Raw genomic sequence first — 21,425 nt, forward strand, 5'->3', positions numbered from 1 at the left:
TCTGCGGTTAATTGAAGTGAACAAAGGACCAAGTTCTTACTGACGTGGTCTGGATCTTCATTAAAATTAAAGTTCATCAAATAAAGTTTGTCTGGTTTCTGTAGACCTGTGTTTGCCTCTTTTGTTATTTAAATGACATATGCGGGGCTAAACAGGCAGCGCTGCAGAGTCAGTGGGCGGAGCTAAACAGGCAGCGCTGCAGAATCAGTGGGTGGAGCTAAACAGGCAGCGCTGCAGAGTCAGTGGGTGGAGCTAAACAGGCAGCGCTGCAGAGTCAGTGGGCGGAGCTAAACAGGCAGCGCTGCAGAGTCAGTGGGCGGAGCTAAACAGGCAGCGCTGCAGAGTCAGTGGGCGGAGCTAAACAGGCAGCGCTGCAGAGTCAGTGGGCGGAGCTAAACAGGCAGCGCTGCAGAGTCAGTGGGTGGAGCTAAACAGGCAGCGCTGCAGAGTCAGTGGGTGGAGCTAAACAGGCAGCGCTGCAGAGTCAGTGGGCGGAGCTAAACAAGTGATCTGACTAATGACTGTTTTGAGTTCTGAAACTTACAGGATGTTTTTATAGTGCAATGGCCTCGTATATGTCAAAAGATCAAGGGAATTTATTTCTCATTTCATGACCGCTTTTACCTTTATTCATTTTGCAAACACTTATCCAAAGCGACTCACAGTTGGGCGAATACTTCAAGCAATTCATCTTAAAACGGCAAATAGATAGACATAGGGTGCTTCTCAATTCTTATTTGTGCATCCTCGCTTCCTTTCCTCGCTTCCTTTCCTCGTGTCTTAGCTCCACCACTTCAGGATGCGAGGGAAGGACGCAAGGAAAAGACATGAGGATGGAAGACTTGAATCAAGTGAAATGATTTATCCTCACTCCGTTCAGCATTACTTCAAAGTGTCATCAGCTGTGATTTAAGGGATCTGCCCTTATGTTGTTAAAGTTTGTTAATTAAGACATTCATAATATTAATAAAGCAAGATGCCCAGTTTGAAAAATATGACATGCCTGGTTTATTTGAAGTGCAATGGTAAAATTTAAATAAAAATTATTACAACAGTGAAGGGGGAGGAGAATTTATACGTGTGTCACGTTAAGTCGATAAAAGACTTCCGCATTGGATACACCTGTGTATCCTCGCTCCTCATGAAGCCTCCTCCCTCCTCCCTCCTCGATCCTCGTGGTCCAATTAGAGAATTGAGATGTCCTTCAAGACGGCTGTGCTCGATCAGTTTCCGGGTCACAGGATGCAGGACGGAGGAGACGAGGAGGGATACTGAGAAGCACCCATAGATTCATAGTTGTAAAGTCAGTGTGAACAAACAAGTATATTTCATGAAAAATGGAATCAGTCACGTAGTATGTATTTTCAGTAATGTTAAAGTTTGTAATTTATAATCATTAATTTTATCCATTTCATTGAGAGTGTGAGATAGGCTCCACCCACACTTCTCTGATTGGCTGTGATGTTTGATGGATTTTGGCATGTTTGATGTGGACGGACAGATTGTTTGTTGGTTGCTGTAATCTTATGTTGTGTTTGGTTTGGATCCTGTGTTGTTCTAGAAAAATGGACTGAGGCTTTTAGCAGAATCACTTGCTCTGCCTTGGACCAGTCTTTTTTCATCAGTTCTTCTTATTTTTCCTTTCCTCACTCTTTGACTCTCTGTAAACATCTGCTTCACTCTTTCATTTAGAAATGTAAAGTGTGAATGCCATTTCAATGCTCTGAACTTGCTTGACTTGATTGAAACACACTTTTCACTGCAGTTTTTGAGGTTATATATCTGTAAGACGGGGTTGTTCTCTGTAGTTATGTAGCTTTAGTTTTGTGTTTGTTCTCGAGCTCCACACAGTTTTTCTCCTCCTCTGTGACTGTTTTCCCAGATGGCTGATAGCAGCTGTTTTATTTGACGGCGGTGGGATTGCTGGCAGTAGTTTACTGAAGCCTGAAGCAGCTGGAATGGTTTTTGGAGAAGCTCAGTGTTGCTATAAAGCAAAGGTCAGATGAACACATGAACTCTAACAGAAACATGAAGTATTTGACGTCCTGTCCTGAGACTGATGGATGAACACGTCTGCCGCGTTTGTGCCTGGTCAAAAAAGAAAACCGTTTGGAGGCAAAAGAATCAACTTTTTATATATATATATAGAAGTAGATTCTTTTGCCTCCAAACGGTTTTCTTTATATATATATATATATATATATTAAAATCGAAAAATAAAAAAAAACGTCTCCGCGGTTTCATGCAGCAGAATAATAGTACTCCACTGCTGGAGGTGTACTGATTCTTGATGCATTTATTGCAACTACATTTGATCTTATTTAATTAAACAGACTAATGAACAGCTTGTCAACTCGTACCGGGGCAGAGTCTAAAGTCTAAAGCGATTTTAAAGTGTTTATCTTCACATGGATTCTTTCAAACATTGCTCCTGAAGGAGTGAGACGACGGTTGCTGACATGATCTTGACAGAGTCTGGCGTTACAGCGAGAGTCCCTCGTCTGCAGCTCTTTCTGGCTCGTCCTGCTCTGATCAGAGAGACGTGTCCTGTGAAAAACATTAGCTTATGAGTTTCCATTGGCTCCAGTCTGGAGCAGCTGTTCCTCACCGCTGCTGGAGCACATCATGGAAGAGAGACAAACCAATCACCAGATGCATTTATTTCCACACAAGATGCATTTCCCTGTAGTTTCTGGGCAGATGAAGCATTCAGAGATGTTTAGGTAAAGAAACCGCAGCACTGTTCTGTGTATAAAACACATTTCACTGTCTAACAGCGGAGTCTCTTCATGTCCAGCGATTGCGGTGATAAGAGCTTGACCTTGGATACCTTCATTGAAATTCAGCTTCACTGGTTGTAATATCAGCCGTCTCTCTCCAGAGAGCTCCACACAACACCATTAACATTTCAATTCATTCAGATGTTCTTGAATTCATTTATTTCAGATGTCACACATATTAAACGTATCTCTGTAGAATGCCGTTCACATTGTGTTGGTGCTATATTTACACATCATAAATAATGCATCTTGCCTTTGGCTGCAGTCTGTGTTGAAACATGAATCTAAAGACGCTTGGAGCTCCAGGCTTCACCTGAGCTTCCTGGATCTTCTGAAACTCTGACCTCCCGAGCCTGAAATCATGAAAACGGTGCACTTTTGAACCATTTGAGTCCATTTTAATTGATCCTTAAGAATAAATGAATGATCAAACAGAATTTCTCACAGAGAAATCTCACAAGAGCAGTGATGTAGAACACGTGCACAGTTGTTGTTGAATTGAATTAAATTGAAATTTATTTGACAAGTTTATAAAATTGTACAAAATACAAGTATTCCATACATTTTAGAAAAAACTGTCGAGGATAAAAACACAATAAAGCCCTTGGCTTGTTTCCATTGCGGCCCTCGATGTTAAATAGATGTGTTGCTTTTCTTTCTATTTACATGCGTTTACATGCATTTAGTTTTAGCATGTTCTCCATCAGTAGTTAAAGTCAGAGTTCCACGTTTGCTCCCTGGATTCACGTTTAGCATTCAGTTGACCATGTTATGTGTTTAGCATTTATGAACGAATCTTCCTGGAGCATTGTCTGCTGGTCGCACTCCTCTTCTGTATTTCATTACTGCTCTTCCACTTGAAATGCACTCGTCTGTCTGTCTGTAGCAGCCTGAGCGGATGGAAATAGTGAGACGATGCTGGAATCGGTCAGAATGACTCCAATAATAGTCTGTTTCTGCTCAGGAGATGTCAATCTGCTGTCTGATGGACGTTCATGCCTCCTAACCAGCTCAAGTCTTCAGCTGAACTTAATGTTGAGTTAATTGTGTTTGCCCTGTTCTGTCAAAGGTTTCTCTGTGTCCTTAGCTCTCTGAAGGTCAGCGGTGGAAGAGAGTAGAGCTCCCACGTTAGTTTTGTGTATTTCTCATATGTTTTTCTGGATATGTCTGCTGTCGCAGGATATTCAATACGTGCCGCCAGAACTGCAGCTGATAGATTGTGCGCTGCAGCATAATACGATATTTCTTCAAAAGCAGCTCATTGAGACCATTTTATCGTCCACGGTCAGAAATATTCATATCGCACACCCCTTCCCTCGGAAGAAATCACAGACCGAGGGCAGACCGGACCTCAACAGGACCGGGTTTTGGGGCAACAGTACCACCAAAAATGAACAAGAATGACTCCCAAACTCAAGATAAGGGGGCACAAAAAATGTTCAGTAAGCTAAATATGTTATGACTGTTGTGAATATAATAAACTAATTCACAAATGGTTCTTAATGTGTTTTGCCTGTGACGCTTATAATATGAACGATAATGGTGTGTGTGTGTGTGTGTGTGAGTGTGTGTGTGTGTGTGTGTGTGTGTGAGTGTGTTGAGGTCAGTAATTGGCTCTGAAGACGCCTGTAGTCTGATGTGTGGCTTTGTGAGATTGATGATATGATCTGTTTTGTTCTGTGTTGCTCAGGGCAGCAGAATGAATCTGAGCGTTAGGGATCTTCATCTCCGTTAGGCTCCGTCTCCATTTTTCTGGGATTATCTCACTCCACTCTGTTCAGTGGAATATTTATGTTCATTGTTTCCGGGGCCAAACGGTTTCAGTAGTTCCTCATGTGTTTGAGAAGAACTAGGGCAGGGTTTCTCTGTGTGTGCTGATGTAGATGAGCAGGTATTGGTGGTGTTTCCACCGCTGGAGTCTCGTAGCGTGTGTGTGTGTGTGTCGTCCCCTGATGTTCAGGCCCCTGGAGGGACGGCTGCTCTCTGAATGATTCTGCTGTCAGACAGCTCTATTCCCTGAGGTGACGTCTGATGACACACACAATAGCTCTTTCAGACTCGCGGCTGACCTGGGAATACGAGGCAGTTATTCCTGCCGTTATGAATGCGGTGGGGTTTATTGTGAGATTGGGTCATGAGCTCAGCACAGATGAAGGATTCTCCAGTCAGTCTGAGACGATGGCCAGCAGCTGCGGAGCGTGAACATCTACTGAGGTAGAGAGGGGCTTCATTCACAGGCCGTCTGGATGATCACTGGCTGTACGTTTGGTCAGCATGAGCTCTTACAGCGGTCATCCATCCTCTCCTAATGTTATCCTCTTTACAGTCCAGATGGGGAAGCCAGCCATTCAAAGCCAAGCCAGAGCTCTCTTTACTGAATCCAATAGCAAAGATAATTTTATTTACTACAGATAATATTAATAGTCTGATAATTTGAGTGTGTAGTTAGAGAGTAAGATGAAGGTGAATGTGAGGATGTCTACTTGAACTGAACCTGAAATTCAATTCAATTCAATTTTATTTGTATAGCGCTTTTTACAAAACAAATCGTTACAAAGCAACTTTACAGAAAATTATGTTTCTACAATATTTAGTAGTAGCTAGTAGTTTGTGCACATTTGACAGAATTTTAGAAAAAATAAAAATAATAATAATAATACAAGACGTAGTCAGCTAGACGATGAACTATCAATATTATTAAGTTATTATATGATTCAGTCACACATTTAGCAATAATTGTTAGTTCTGTTGTTGATTTAGGGTTAGCATCATCTGAGGTCCTCTGAGGGTCAGCATCATCTCTTCTCAGGTGTTCTGGATCCAGACTGGAGCTTGTGTAAATCCTAGTTACCACGGGATGAAGATCCAGCAGAAACAGAGAAACACATAGAGACATCATTAGCATAGCTGCTGATCCAACAAAGTAAAATTAGTTTAACCCAAGCTAATGAATAAAAATGCACCTTTGATCAGATGCAACTACACTCACAAATAAAAGATACATTATTCGAATGCTTGGCGAAAGAGATGTGTTTTTAATCTAGATTTAAAGGTGCCATCTGTAATGTTTGGCAAAAAAATCAAGTCATACTCCACATTCCATACCAGATGGGGCAGTATGCCTCAATAAAGTGAATTGGTCTACTCTAGAGTACCAAACGAGAAACGGCATAGTCTCTATGCTCCGCCCCTACTTTCACAACAACACTACAGCCATAACTGTGCGTTCACACCGCCGGCGTCTAGCGCGTCAAAAATCGCTCTTGCCTCTCTGCTCACGACGCTGCAGAAAGATTTGTGAGCGCTCAGACGCTCTGACGTAGATCGAATGATTATTTTGTATTTAAAGCAGCCGCAAAGCAAACAAGCTTGTTGATCTCGTGCAGACTAATCACAAGGAGTTATAAGTTAACCTCATTAAATATTGTTGTGGACGAAATATTAGGATCCTTTACTTAAAATAAACAATCTCAGACACCTTGGTCCACGTATCACTTTTAATTTATTTTTTATGTCCTTGTACGCAAACAGGGACACATCATAGATTAATACAAATGCTAAACAGCAATAATCAACCTGTCCTTTATTCTGCTTGGGAACTAATGTGCCAACTCTCAAGCATTCAGCGTGAGACACACACAATTGACTTTTCACACGCTTTCACGCCACACATAAATTTTTTCACGCACAGAAAAACCACGAAGCAAAGAGGACACAGAGACCAACAGACTAGACAGAGCAGGTTAGTTATGAAATAATAAAATGAGTAAAGTTAAGTTATAGCTAGCTAATTATCAAACGCAGCTACGGTTAGCCATCGCTAACATTAGCACGTTTATCGAACAGCCTTCGATACATTTCTATGTTATAACTTCCTGAAAACAAATACACAAACATATAAAACAAACTTTTAGCGAAATACTAACAGCATCTAACTTACCAATCGAAAAGAAATGTTGCAAGTTCAGAGTCGAACCTCATTTCTTTCAGGTCCATCAGTTGTCTCCAGCGATTGAAAGCAGTGCCGATGTTTACTCTGGTTCGGCTCCTTTTCTTATCCGATTTGTTTTGTGATTCCGAGCGCGGTTGTTTCCCTGTAGCAGGTGGTGGTCTCTTGCCAAGGGCTTGAGCCATAATTTCTCTCTCTTCCCTGAACTGAAATGAAGTACTGTGCTGTACTTTCCACACGATTGACACCAGGTTCAAGTACACGCCCACAAGCCGTGCGAGTTATTCGTGTATTGCAGGTTGGCTGGTGGTTATGTTGCCCGCATACCGCCTCCCATGGCCGAAACTGGTATTACGACACCTGTCGGGCCGGGGCTAGTAATGCTAATGCTAATTAAGGTTGATATCTCTGCAGCACTATAACTTGACATTTTTTTAATGACATCATCGCCCTTATTTCTTCTCATTCTTTTGATGCGTGTAGGTCATGTTATGGATATTTTTACCTCAATTTTTGCATATGGCACCTTTAAACAGAGAGAGTGTGTCTGAACCCCGAACATTATCAGGAAGGCTATTCCAGAGTTTGGGAGCCAAATGTGAGAAAGCTCTACCTCCTTTAGTGGACTTTGCTATCCTAGGAACTACCAAAAGTCCAGCGTTTTGTGACCTTAGGGTGCGTGATGGGTTGTAGCGTGGTAGAAGGCTAGTTAGGTATGCAGGAGCTAAACCATTTAGGGCCTTATAGGTAAGTAATGATAATTTGTAACTGATACTGAACTTAATAGGTAGCCAGTGCAGAGACTGTAAAATTGGGGTAATATGATCATATTTTCTTGACCTCGTAAGGACTCTAGCTGCTGCATTTTGGACTACCTGTAGCTTGTTTATTGACGAAGCAGGACAACCACCTAGAAGTGCATTACAATAGTCCAGTCTAGAGGTCATAAATGTATGAACTAGTTTTTCTGCATCAGAGTTAATGATATTGAGAAGCGGTTCTTCGGCTACAGGTAACAGCTCTTTCAGTAATTTATTGGGTACAGGATCTAATAAACATGCTTTTGGTTTAGATACAGTGATAAGTTTATTTAGCTCTTCCTGTCCTATGGTTGTAAAGCACTGCAGTTTATCGTTGGGTGCGATGGATGAAACTGAAGTGTTAGATGCTGTAGAATCTACATTCGGTATTGTATTTCTAATGTTATCTATTTTATCAGTGAAGAAATTCATAAAGTCATTACTATTTAACGTTGGTGGAATATTTGAATCAGGTGGCGTCTGGTAATCTGTTAACTTAGCCACTGTGCTAAATAAAAACCTTGGATTGTTTTGGTTATTTTCAATGAGTTTGTGTATATGCTCTGCCCTAGCAGTTTTTAGAGCCTGTCTATAGCTGGACGTACTGTTTTTCCATGCAATTCTAAAAACTTCCAAGTTAGTTTTTCTCCATTTGCGTTCAAGACTATGAGTTACTTTCTTGAGAGAGTGAGTATTATTGTTATACCATGGTACAGTACGTTTTTCTCTAACCTTTTTCAATTTGATGGGGGCAACAGCTTCTAATGTATTAGAGAAAATAGTGCCCATGTTTTCAGTAATTTCGTCTAATTCATGTGTATTTTTGGGTACAAATAGCAGTTGAGATAGATCAGGCAGGTTATTTGCGAATCTTTCTTTGGTGGCTGGAACAATAGTTCTGCCCAGACGGTATCGCTGCGACATATAGTTAATATCAGTTATACGCAGCATGCACGATACAAGGAAATGGTCTGTAATATCATCACTTTGAGGTACAATATCTGCAGTAAGATCGATTCCATGCGATATAATTAAATCTAGTGTATGATTAAAACGATGAGTGGGCCCGTTGACATTTTGCTTGACTCCAAAGGAGTTTATTAGGTCAGTAAACGCAAGTCCTAATGTATCATTTGCATTATCAACGTGAATATTAAAATCTCCCATGATTAGCGCCTTATCAACTGTAACTAGAAGGTCTGAGAGGAAATCTGCAAATTCTTTTAGGAATTCTGTATACGGCCCTGGTGGTCTATACACAGTAGCCAGAGCAAGAGATACATTAGATTTCTTTTGCATGTCTGACAGAGTAACATTTAGCAGAAGTATTTCAAAAGAGTTAAACCTGTATCCTGTTTTCTGGGTAACATTGAGAATATCACTATATATTGTTGCAACACCCCCGCCACGACCAGTCTGACGGGGCTCATGTTTAAAACAGTAGTTTGGTGGAGTAGACTCATTTAGACCAAAATAATCATTTGGTTTTAGCCAGGTTTCAGTCAAGCAAAGTACATCAAAACTATTATCTGTGATCATTTCATTTACAATAACTGCTTTTGGTGTGAGTGATCTAATATTTATGAGCCCAAACTTTAAAAATTGTTTTTGTTCATTTACTTTACATTTTTCTGGTTTAATTACGATAAGATTTTTTCTAAATCCTACATTATATTTATATTTTGACCTCACTATTCGGGGAACAGACACAGTCTTAATAGTTTTTACAGCGCAAGTACTTTTATCATTTAAGCGGGTGGAACAAAACTCATCATAATGGTTATTTGAGAATTGTCTTACTAGTCACATGGAGCGAAGTGTCCTGGAGATGTTGTCAGAGAGCAGCTCCGCTCCGACTCTGCTGGGGTGTAATCCATCAGCGCGAAACAGTCTAGGACGCTCCCAGAAAAGATTCCAGTTATTAACAAATAGCAGTTTCTGTTCTTTACACCATGACAACAACCATTCATTTAAAGCAAAAAGTCTACTGAACCTTTCGTGTCCTCGTCGATACGTGGGCAGTGGTCCTGACACGACGATCGTCGCCGTGGGCGTCGTGCTGCGAACCGTCTCGATCAGGCTCCTGAAGTCCCTCTTCAGCGTCTCCGTCTGCCGCAGCGTGGTGTCGTTAACCCCGGCGTGAAGCACGACCGCTCTGGGGCTCTCGTCGGCCTTCAGGATCGTGGGTATCTGCGCAGAAACATCGAGAACAGGAGCACCAGGCAAACAATGAGTGTGCACTTTACCTTCGGCTAACGTAGCACTTACGTGTCGGACGATGGAGTCTCCGATGATCACAGCGTCGCGTCCTGACTCGCGGAGGGGAGCGAAGCGGTTCTGGATGGAGATCTCGAAGGCAGAATGGGGAGAAGTCGTCGCACGGGACCCGGCTCGCGTCCTCCACTGTGGATGCACCCAGGGTCCTTGGTGTCCCGGCGTCGCAGTGAAGGACATCTGGGAAGATTGCGTCCTGGGTGCACCGGGCCTGCACAGAGAAACACATGGAGTAGACGTGGTGGGACTGTTAACAGCACGCTGTATACTTACCCCGGACTTGTGAGCATCAGTCCGGGATGATTCCAGCGTGGCTTTCCGCTCTCTCAGCTGGGCCTGCCTCTGTTCCAGGTCGCGAATCTGCTTCCCCACGAGCTCGAGCTGCGCAGAGTGGAGACATTCATCCGCCATTAAAGCAAGTAACAGTGAGTACAGCAATGGTAATGTGTGTGAATAGAGTATTAGCAATGTAAGCGCAGTTAGCAGCAACCACGCTTGCTGATGCTAACTGGCTAAAAGCTAATAGCGGACCCGGGAGATCAAAATTGGTGACGGTAAACATGCCGTTATGGAAAACCTGAGATTACTTCAGTGACACAAATACAAAGAATACGGTGAAGACAAAGCTGTCAGCAAATGAAGCATCACTGAGATGCTTGAATGTCCTCCGTTAGGGATTGAATGTGCTGTTTGGGAGTAAGAGAGGAAAACACAAACACACACAGAGCATCCAGAACTGAGCCAAACATCATTGAAGAGCTCTTCCTGCTTCAGATCGGAGAGAACCTGGAAGCTTTCCTCAAATTGTCCCGTTTTGCCTTGTGTTTTACTTTGGGCCATGCTCCAGGTGTCTGATTGTTTACAGTCTTAGTCTCTTCTCAGCCAATATGATCTGTTTGATCACTTGGACATGGGTGTTGACAGTCCATTTATACAGCTTTGTCTTTTGGCTCAGCCTGCTCTGTTCTGGATAAAAGATACTCTTATAAACTGGGTCCAATTAATGGAGAAGAAGATAATGCATCTCTCAGATTCCCTGCAGACACTGAAGACAAACTCAGCTCTTTGTTCATTCGTCTTTCAGTCTTTCAGATGGCCCTCTGTGAATACTGCTTGAGGTTTTTCCTGTGTTTCTGCAGTTGGTTGAGGAAAACCCACTCCTGTAGCTGTTTGATTCTTCAGTGATGTTCTGCAAAGGTTCTGAGTGTCGTAGCACTGCAGTGTGGATCAGTTTTTGTCTCTATCTGAGGCTTTGTCTGTCGACTTTCCTCCGTCCTTCAAACACAATGATGAACCACTGGCGGAGCTGTGCTTCTCAGTTCAAACTTTTTTAATTACGCTCTTAAGTAAACCCCAAACAAGCCCCCGTCTCACCGCGCTCCTGCGAGCTATTATCGTGTCTGACCCATCCTCATGGGCGTCTGCTCATTGGCGGGGGTCAGCGTAATTTAGCTGCGTCTCACTCGCGGGGCTCAGATTAATAAATGGAGGGAGCGGGGAGCGTCCGGGGAGCTCTCAGCATTGTCTTTCTGCCACAGGACTGTTGAACCGGTAACAAAGAGTAAAGCTGGTTACTCTCACCAGGGGCCCGTTAGCCCCGCGCTGTGATGAAGTATATTGTCCGTATGTATCGCTGGTGTAATTAATGACAGGCACACGCAGCCACGGCGAGCAGCTTTCAGCAGAAGTAATTAAGAAGTTATTTACTGCAGGTGTCTAATCAGACTCTGATGTTCTGTGCCGTCTGTGTGGAGAGAAGTGAACCTCCGGAGCCTCATCATTGAGCTGTTTATCAGTGAGAATAGAGCAGAACAGCCACCACCGGGTCTCAGCTCTGTTCTGACGGGTCACAGGAGCGGAGAACAATGATGAATGCTAATGCTGAAACAGTGTATAGTTATGAGAGCAGAATAAACTGAATTCAACACGGAGGACACTGTTTTTAACCCTCTGAGGTATAGGGGGTTTTGGGGCCTGGAGAAGTTAGTGAAAAGTGAAGTTTTGTACTCCGCATGTAACCCATCCAAAGTGCACACACACACCGTGAACACACAAACCATGAACACACACAGCAGTGAACACACCCGGAGCAGTGGGCATCATTTATGTCCATCATATATATATATATATATATATATATATATATATATATATATATATATATATATATATAATTTTTTTTTTTGGTGAATTGAAAAACAGCATAGTTTGTTACATGATTATTGTATTTATCATGTATGTGCAAAATAAAAGTTAAATTCTGTATATACTGACTCCAAGCTTTTGAATGGTATAGTGTACAGTATATTGTTTCACTTGGAGTAAGGCTGGAGTAACGATGCTGAAAATTTAGCTTTGATCACAGGAATAAATTAAATTGTTACAATGTATTCAAATAGAAAGCAGTTATTTTAAATAGTAAAAATATTTCACAATATTACTGCTTTAGGAAATGTATTTTGTATTAAATGTATTTTGGATCAAATAAATGCAGGCCTGGTGAGCAGAAGTTCAGTTCTTTACAAAACAGGAAAAATCTTACATTTAATCATTTAGCAGACGCTTTTATCCAAAGCGATTTACAAATGAGAACAATAGAAGCAGTCAGGTCAACAAGAGAACAACAACAGTATACAAGGTTTTTTTTGTTTTTTTATAAATGAAAAGGCAAGAAAAGGAAAAGTGCTAGTGTTAGTTGGTTAAGTGTAGGCAAAAAAGATGAGTCTTTAGATGTTTCTTGAAAATGAGTAAAGACTCAGCTGTACGAATTGAGATTGGGAGGTCATTCCACCAGCTGGGCACAGTCCAGGAAATGGTCTGTGAGATGATTTTGAACTTCTTTGGGATGGCACCACAAGGCATCGTTCACTTGCAGAGCGCAAACTTCTGGAGGGCACATAAGATTTAACCAGTGAGTTTAGGTAAGTTGGTGCCGTGCCAGTGGTCGGTCTTGTAGGCAAGAATCAGTACCTTGAATCTGATGTGAGCGGCTACTGGTAGCCAGTGTAACCTGATGAGGAGAGGAGTAACGTGCGCTTTTTTTTGCCTCATTGAAGACAACCCTCGCTGCTGCATTCTGGATCCGTTGCATAGGCTTGACAGTACATGCAGGAAGAGCCAGGAGAGCATTACAATAGTCCAGTCTGGAGAGAACAAGAGCTTGGACAAGAAGTTGGGTGGCTTGCACTGACAGGAAGGGTCTAATCTTTCTAATGTTGTATAAGGCAAACCTGCAGGATCGGGTCGTTGTAGAAATGTGGTCTGTGAAGCTTAACTGATGATCCATCACAACTCCTAGGTTTCTGGCTGTCCTCGAAGGAGTAATGGTTGATGAACCCAGCTCTGTAGAGAAGTTGTGATGAAACAATGGGTTAGCTGGAATCACCAGGAGTTCTGTCTTCGTAAGGTTAAGCTGAAGGTGATGGTCATTCATCCAGCTAGAAATGTAACTCAGGCTGAAATGCGAGCAGCTACCGTCGGGTCATCTGGCTGGAATGAGAAGTAGAGTTGGGTGTCATCAGCGTAGCAGTGATAAGAAAAGCCATGCTTCTGAATGACAGATCCTAATGACGTCATGTAGATGGATAAAAGAAGTGGTCCAAGTACTGAGCCTTGAGGAACCCCAGTAGCAAGGTGGTGTGACTTAGAAACATCACCCCTCCAAGACACACTGAAGGATCTGTCAGAGAGGTAGGACTTAACCCACAGGAGAGCAGTTCCAGAGATGCCCATCTTTCTGAGTGTGGGTCATCTAGTGATTAACAGTGTCAAAAGCAGCAGACAGGTCCAGTAAGATGAGTACCGAGGATTTTGAAGCTGCTGGTTAGAGAGTTTGACTCCTAACCCTAGGATCTCTGGCCGGCAATACCACGACTGAGGTGCCCTTGAGCAAGGCATCGAACCCCCAGGCGCCGCAGCATAAATGATGCCCACTGCTCTGGGTGTGTGTTCACTGTGTGTGTGTGTGTGTGTGTGTGTGTGTGTTCACTGCTGTGTGTGTTCACTGCTCTCTGTGTGTGCACTTTGGATGGGTTAAATGCAGAGCACGAATTCTAGAGTATGGGTCACCATACTTGGCTGAATGTCACGTCACTCACTCACTTCATTCTTTTTTTTCTGAGGAAATCCAAATCTCAAATCCTCAACCACATCACATCACACCACATCTTTTTGGGGTGAATTGTCTTATTCCTCTCATCGCAAAGCAAACAGTAAAATAAATAGAACTTGAAGAACAGTCTTGCTGCATTGTGTTCTGTTGTGTGGGCGTATTCAAGCTTCAGTGAAACATTAGAATCTGAATAGAGCGTTCGGCGCTTGGGCGTGGTCACGTTAGATATAATGAAGAGAGACATGAAAAACGGACATCACGTTGTTTTCATATGGATTACTTTATTACAGAATATCTGTTTTTGGCAGTTTTTTAGTTTAAAAGTAGACATGTCAGGCTTTCTATAAATATATCTCTCATGTCTCTTCGTTGAGTATTCACTGAGTTACAGTTCATTTTAATGACGCGTGTCTAAATGATCACCGCAGACCAAGTTGTTCACAAAGTTTTGTTATGTCTTTACACAAAGAAAACTAGACCCTTTACAGTTTTGATTGATGTATTGCTCTTACCTGTACGATCAAAAAAAAAAGTGCAATCTAAGTTATTTTTGAGGTTATCAGGAGAAGATGCCACAAAACATGTATCCGTGTTTGTCAACTCCAGAGGGTTAATGTCAGAGCTATAGTGAATTAAACTCCACCCTTTGGTACATTCATTTTGCAGTTCATAGTTGTAATAATACATTGTAACAGTGGATGTTAAGGATATTGTTTGTTTTACTTTTGTACACTAAAGAGTTGTAGTTATTGGTTGACCGATAGTGGATTTTGCTGATACCGATAGCTAGTTTGGACCACTGGATACTGAATAATTAACCGATAGTTTTAAAAATTGATAATGAACAAAAACTAAAATGGTGCTTAAAAAAAAAAACCTGAACCATACTAGTAGTAGTAATAATCAATAATAATTGATTTGCCATTTGTCAGATTAAAGGGGGGGGTGAAATGCTATTTCATGCATACTGAGTTTTTTACACTGTTAAAGAGTTGGATTCCCATGCTAAACATGGACAAAGTTTCAAAAATTAAGTTGTACGTTTGAAGGAGTATTTCTGTTCCAAAAATACTCCTTCCGGTTTGTCACAAGTTTCGGAAAGCTTTTTTCGAGTATGGCTCTGTGTGACGTTAGATGGAGCAGAATTTCCTTATATGGGTCCTGAGGCACTTCTGCCGGAAGAGCGCGCGCTCCCGTATAGCAGAGCACTGAGAGCACAACAGACTTCACTGATCAGAGCGAGAGCGTCGCGAAAAGTCCCAAAAGAAGTGTGTTTTTGGTTGCCAGGGCAAGACAACCCTGCACAGATTACCAAAAGAGAAACAGCATTAAGGGACCAGTGGATGGAGTTTATTTTTACAGAGCATCAACGGAGTTGTGCAAGTGTTTTTGTTTGTTCCCTGCATTTCGAAGATGCTTGTTCACAAGGCCCAGTTTGACGACGGATTTGCATATCGTTTATTCTTAAGGATGATGCAATCCCAACGAAAAAGGGTCACGATCGTGTGTTGGTACCGCAGGCGGTGAGTAAAACTGCTTAAAATATCTCTGCCTCCTTGTTAGTGCGTCCGCCTCCCATGCCGGAGACCCGGGTTCGAGCCCCGCTCGGAGCGAGTCGTTGCTGCTGCTGCTCTCGTTCAGTTTCAGCCTCTGGATCTGATTCTGGATCATAAATAAACGGCAGAATCTGACTGTAAGCCATGGTTTGTTTTGGATGATGGTTTTTTCCTCACGGTAATGTCACAGCTTCCAAACACTCTCAACGCAAAAGCCTACTGGCGCTCGAGATTCTTTAGCTCCGCCCACATGTCACGCCTCCAGCCAGTCGTGTTTTTCCGGGGAAAATCAGCACAGACTATCTTTCTCTTATGAATATAATAAAACTAAAGACTTTTTGGAGTTATGAAGGATGCAGTACTACTCTATAGGTACTCAAGATTAACAGGATATTGAGTGAAACGAGCATTTCATCCCCCTTTAAGGAAGGACTAAAAAGGTTTTAAATCAGAGCATAAAGTCTTTAATTCATCATTTCAATCAAAATATGCACTTGAAATGCAAAATAAACATATGCTTCCATTTAAATGAAGTTGATTTTTCTTAGCCTGTTGACAAATATTTGATCTTGATTATAATTTTTCTCATGGTAGCAGACAACTTTGTCATTTTGCATCTCCAGTAAATGTATCTTGTTTGAAGAGTCTTTATTCCATTAGATTTATTTGGTAGATTTATTTTCTTGGTCATAAAATTGTTTGAAATATACTTTCACCAGACCTGCAGAAACCCAGAGCTCCTGGTGATGGCAAGCATCTTGTTCCCGCGCTTGTGGATCTATTGATAATGAGATCATGCAGCACCTGCATTAATACACAATGATGCACTGAATGCTTCAGATCTGCTGAAGTGTGCATGAATCTCAGCTCAGATGGACGTGTGGATGAAAGTGTCTGGTGCTGGTGTGATGAACACAGAGAAAGAGAAGCTCCGACCAGTCCTGGGATCCTGTAACATGACTGAAATACACTTCAAACCCTTCAAACGCTGCACTTACTGTCAGCCATCTCTGTTCATTATCTCTCGCTCTATTACTACTGACGCAACATTCTCCTGGATCTGTGTAAGCAGGATTACCCAGAATGCCGCTCGGCCTCGCTCTGTGTTCTGTGATGGTTCGGGTGGACGTTTGCGCTATTTGCTGCTAAATTTGCATCAGATCCTCCGTGTTAAACTGTAATGATTCAAACATGATCTCTACTGAATTACACCTCTTTACCACATAACAAAGTTTTTTTGTTGTTGTTTTAATAGAAAGACATGAATATAATTGGTAGTTATTGGAATTAATATCAGGAATGTCACTGTTTTTGTTTTTCTAATGTAGAGAGTGCGATTTATATTTCAGATCATCAATCAGGAAACGATGAGATCAATAAATCATGTAAGTCTACGTTCTCTGGATGTGTGCCAATTTGTGAAAGTGCAAGAGTTCTGATTCTCAAATCACCACAAAATAATTGTGATTGTCAGATTGACTAAAATATGACAAAGTGTGCACTTCCTGTAACTAGACTAAAATTCCCAGACGTTGGTAAAACTGGAAAACAAAAGACAAAGAAATAAACATTGTCAAAACTAAAAGGAGATTTGACACAGGACTAAAGGAAGACTAAATGAGCAGTGATGAGGGTAGACTGGAGCAGATGTGAGCGTGTTCATCAGTGTCTACACATGATGTGGTTGTGTGTTTGTGTTAAACTCCTGGATGCTCCTGACTCTCGGCTCTGAGCTCCTGGATGCTCCTGACTCTCTCCTCTGAGCTCCTGGATGCTCCTGACTCGTCTCTGAGCTCCTGGACTCTCCTGACTCGTCTCTGAGCTCCTGGATGCTCCTGACTCGTCTCTGAGCTCCTGGACTCTCCTGACTCTCGTCTCTGAGCTCCTGGACGCTCCTGACTCTCTCCTCTGAGCTCCTGGATGCTCCTGACTCGTCTCTGAGCTCCTGGACTCTCCTGACTCGTCTCTGAGCTCCTGGATGCTCCTGACTCGTCTCTGAGCTCCTGGATGCTCCTGACTCGTCTCTGAGCTCCTGGATGCTCCTGACTCGTCTCTGAGCTCCTGGACTCTCCTGACTCGTCTCTGAGCTCCTGGACTCTCCTGACTCTCGTCTCTGAGCTCCTGGACTCTCCTGACTCTCGTCTCTGAGCTCCTGGACGCTCCTGACTCTCTCCTCTGAGCTCCTGGACGCTCCTGACTCTCGGCTCTGAGCTCCTGGACGCTCCTGACTCTCTCCTCTGAGCTCCTGGACGCTCCTGACTCTCGGCTCTGAGCTCCTGGACGCTCCTGACTCTCTCCTCTGAGCTCCTGGACGCTCCTGACTCTCGGCTCTGAGCTCCTGGACGCTCCTGACTCTCGGCTCTGAGATCCTGGACGCTCCCGACTCTCTCCTCTGAGCTCCTGGACGCTCCTGACTCTCGGCTCTGAGATCCTGGACGCTCATGACTCGTCTCTGAGCTCCTGGATGCTCCTGACTCGTCTCTGAGCTCCTGGACTCTCCTGACTCGTCTCTGAGCTCCTGGATGCTCCTGACTCGTCTCTGAGCTCCTGGACTCTCCTGACTCTCGTCTCTGAGCTCCTGGACGCTCCTGACTCTCTCCTCTGAGCTCCTGGACGCTCCTGACTCTCTCCTCTGAGCTCCTGGACGCTCCTGACTCTCTCCTCTGAGCTCCTGGACGCTCCTGACTCTCGGCTCTGAGCTCCTGGACGCTCCTGACTCTCTCCTCTGAGCTCCTGGACGCTCCTGACTCTCGGCTCTGAGCTCCTGGACGCTCCTGACTCTCGGCTCTGAGCTCCTGGACGCTCCTGACTCTCGGCTCTGAGCTCCTGGACGCTCCTGACTCTCTCCTCTGAGCTCCTGGACGCTCCTGACTTTCGGCTCTGAGCTCCTGGACGCTCCTGACTCTCGGCTCTGAGCTCCTGGACGCTCCTGACTCTCGGCTCTGAGCTCCTGGACGCTCCTGACTCTCTCCTCTGAGCTCCTGGACGCTCCTGACTCTCGGCTCTGAGCTCCTGGACGCTCCTGACTCTCGGCTCTGAGCTCCTGGACGCTCCTGACTCTCGGCTCTGAGCTCCTGGACGCTCCTGACTCTCTCCTCTGAGCTCCTGGACGCTCCTGACTCTCGGCTCTGAGCTCCTGGACGCTCCTGACTCTCGGCTCTGAGCTCCTGGACGCTCCTGACTCTCGGCTCTGAGCTCCTGGACGCTCCTGACTCTCGGCTCTGAGCTCCTGGACGCTCCTGACTCTCTCCTCTGAGCTCCTGGGCGCTCCTGACTCTCGGCTCTGAGCTCCTGGACGCTCCTGACTCTCGGCTCTGAGCTCCTGGACGCTCCTGACTCTCTCCTCTGAGCTCCTGGACGCTCCTGACTCTCGGCTCTGAGCTCCTGGACGCTCCTGACTCTCGGCTCTGAGCTCCTGGACGCTCCTGACTCTCTCCTCTGAGCTCCTGGACGCTCCTGACTCTCTCCTCTGAGCTCCTGGACGCTCCTGACTCTCGGCTCTGAGCTCCTGGACGCTCCTGACTCTCGGCTCTGTAGCTGTGTGAAGGAGTGCTGATGAAAGGCCAGACACGCTCCAGGCTCAGAGCTCCTGTCCGCTCAGCTCTCGCTGGAGCTCCATCAGCAAACAAACAGCTAAACGTCCTGCCAGACACTTATTGATCAGTGCTCAGAAATGCATAGATAACAGACTCTTTACCTTTCAGCCAAATGTGTGAAAGCAAACAACAAACTTCTGATGATCCTGAAGACATTGATTAGCATGCTCCGGTGTGTTTGATTAGGGTTAGAGCTAAACTCTGCAGGAAAGTTGATCCGTGGGCCAGATTTGAGGATCCCGGATCTAGAGTATGATTTCGACAGTAAGAATCATTGAGGTCCTGACACGTGTCGTCTAACCCCAACAGAGTTCAGAATGTCTATGAATGCTGATCCCAATGCATTTTCATTATCAACAAATTCAGTATTCCTTTCAGTCCTGTTAAATGTGACCCTGGAGCACAAAAGCAGTCATAAGGGTCAATGTTTCCAAACAGATGTATGCATCATCTGAAAGCTGAATAAATCATCTCTCCATTCATGTCTGGTTTGTTAGGAGGACAATATTTGTCTGAGATACAACTATTTGAAAATCTGGAATCTGAGGGAGCAAAAAAGTCTTTAAAGTTGTTCAAATGAAGTTCTTAGCAATACATATCAAAAATATATATATTAATATAAATAGTTTAAATATATTTACGTAAGGTGGGAAATTTACAAAGTATCTTCATGTTTACTTAATATCCTAATGATTTTTGGCATAAAAGAAAATTGTATCATTTCGACCCAAACAAGTTTTTTTTTTTTTTTTTTGGCTATTCCAAAAATATACCACAGCGACTTAAGACCACTGTTGTGCTCCGGGGTCACAAATGATTTTTTTAGTCCGCCTATCGTGTTCCTTAGTTTTAGCGGAGTAAAAGTCTAAGGATGCTAGTCTAGTAAAATTGGGATCATGTTTGGATTCATTAGTTCATCAGTGAGCAGGTCTGATGCAAGATTTAGGCTCCGCTAACAGCACAGAAAGCCATGTGAATAAACACACACTGACTGGATGACACTTTCAGATCAGAAGATGATCTCAGTAGAGAGAAACTACTGCTTACATGTTTGTGGATGTTTTCAGATCAGAAAGATAAAGTAAAACACTGGCTGTTTATAAGAGAGAGACTCTGATTGGGGGATTTAAGAATCTGGCAACCGCAAGCATGAAAACTGATGGTCAGAGTTAGTGTTTAGTGATGTGAGTGTCGTCTCATCTTTGTCATGGAATAGAAAGTTTGTCAATTACTAATTTTAGTCATGGTTTTCATTAACAAAATTAACACTTCTAATGATGCAATGAGACTCCAGATCCAGGTCCTCTTTCACAGCAAACTCAAAAGAACAAAAGCAGCTTAATGTTCCTTAAAGTAAGTTCTTTATGCACAGCATAGCTTATGTTGGTTTTGTTAGTGGAATCTGACGTGCACAGGAGGTTCATCTGGAGCCAATCCTCTCAGTGTTCAGACATGTGTATGTGTCCTGATATATATCCTGACGATGATGATCCCCCCCCCCCTCTCTCTCTCTCTCTCTCTCTCTCACAGCTGTCTGAACGCTTGCACGTACTGCAAAACCAAACACGCCCGAGGAGACCTGGCCAGTTACCCCATCGAGGAGCTGGTGGAGAGAGCCCGACAGTCCTTCCAGGGTGAGTCTGACCTCTGACCCTTCTGACGACCCATATCATCTGTCCTGCACTCAGAGCATACGAAAGTCTGTCTAACATTTACTGTAGTGCCACATGACATGTACGTGTTTAGTTGTATTAATACTCGAGCACTGAAGATCATGAGCTGACAGAGATCAGTGTAAATCTCTTCTGTTGTTTTACACAGACTCCTCTCAGCCAATCAGAAGCTCTTATCTGTGTGTCGTGCTGTTTTATATGTGCACCCTCCTGTAGTGATACACCAAGCCTCATGGTGAATGATTGCAGAGCACTGGTTATCTGGACGAGTGTCCTCATGAGATGAAGCTGGTGGCAGTGTCTGTGTGAGAACAGACCCGTGGTCATGTGAATATGGAGCCTTGTTTAGAACGACCCAGTGTTTGTGTTCGTCTCCAGTCTCCTGTCATGCTTCTCTCAGAACAGATCAGTGGCTAATATGGCATCGCTGCCTTCATACAGCATTTAGTTTTTAATGATCATGATGACTGCTTTCCATAACCGCACTTCCTTATACTATATTCATTCATTTATTATTATTATTGTGAAGTAAATAAATGAATCCGGTTGTAATGGTCAGTTAGTGGGTGATGTAGATGATCAGCTGGATGTGTCAGTCGTGTCTCGTGGCTCTTCAGTGTTCATCAGGACGACCGAGAGGACATGGTCTCATGACCAGAGGAAGTTCGTGCTCTCTGAGTGTCAGT

The 21,425-nt window shown here is 43.6% G+C and overlaps 1 protein-coding gene across 2 annotated transcripts in view; it reads left to right on the forward strand.

Annotated features, from left to right (window-relative positions):
• cdkal1 (CDK5 regulatory subunit associated protein 1-like 1) overlaps nucleotides 1-21,425 on the forward strand; it is a 221,278-nt gene that overhangs the window by 87,501 nt on the left and 112,352 nt on the right. For both annotated transcript variants that reach the window (XM_026249271.1, XM_026249272.1), the window contains exon 8: nucleotides 20,597-20,700. In XM_026249271.1, the coding sequence (XP_026105056.1) occupies nucleotides 20,597-20,700 (104 nt within the window). The remainder of the gene's footprint in view (nucleotides 1-20,596; nucleotides 20,701-21,425) is intronic.

This window comes from Carassius auratus, unplaced genomic scaffold, assembly GCF_003368295.1.
Source record: "Carassius auratus strain Wakin unplaced genomic scaffold, ASM336829v1 scaf_tig00020768, whole genome shotgun sequence".
NCBI lineage: Eukaryota > Metazoa > Chordata > Actinopteri > Cypriniformes > Cyprinidae > Carassius > Carassius auratus.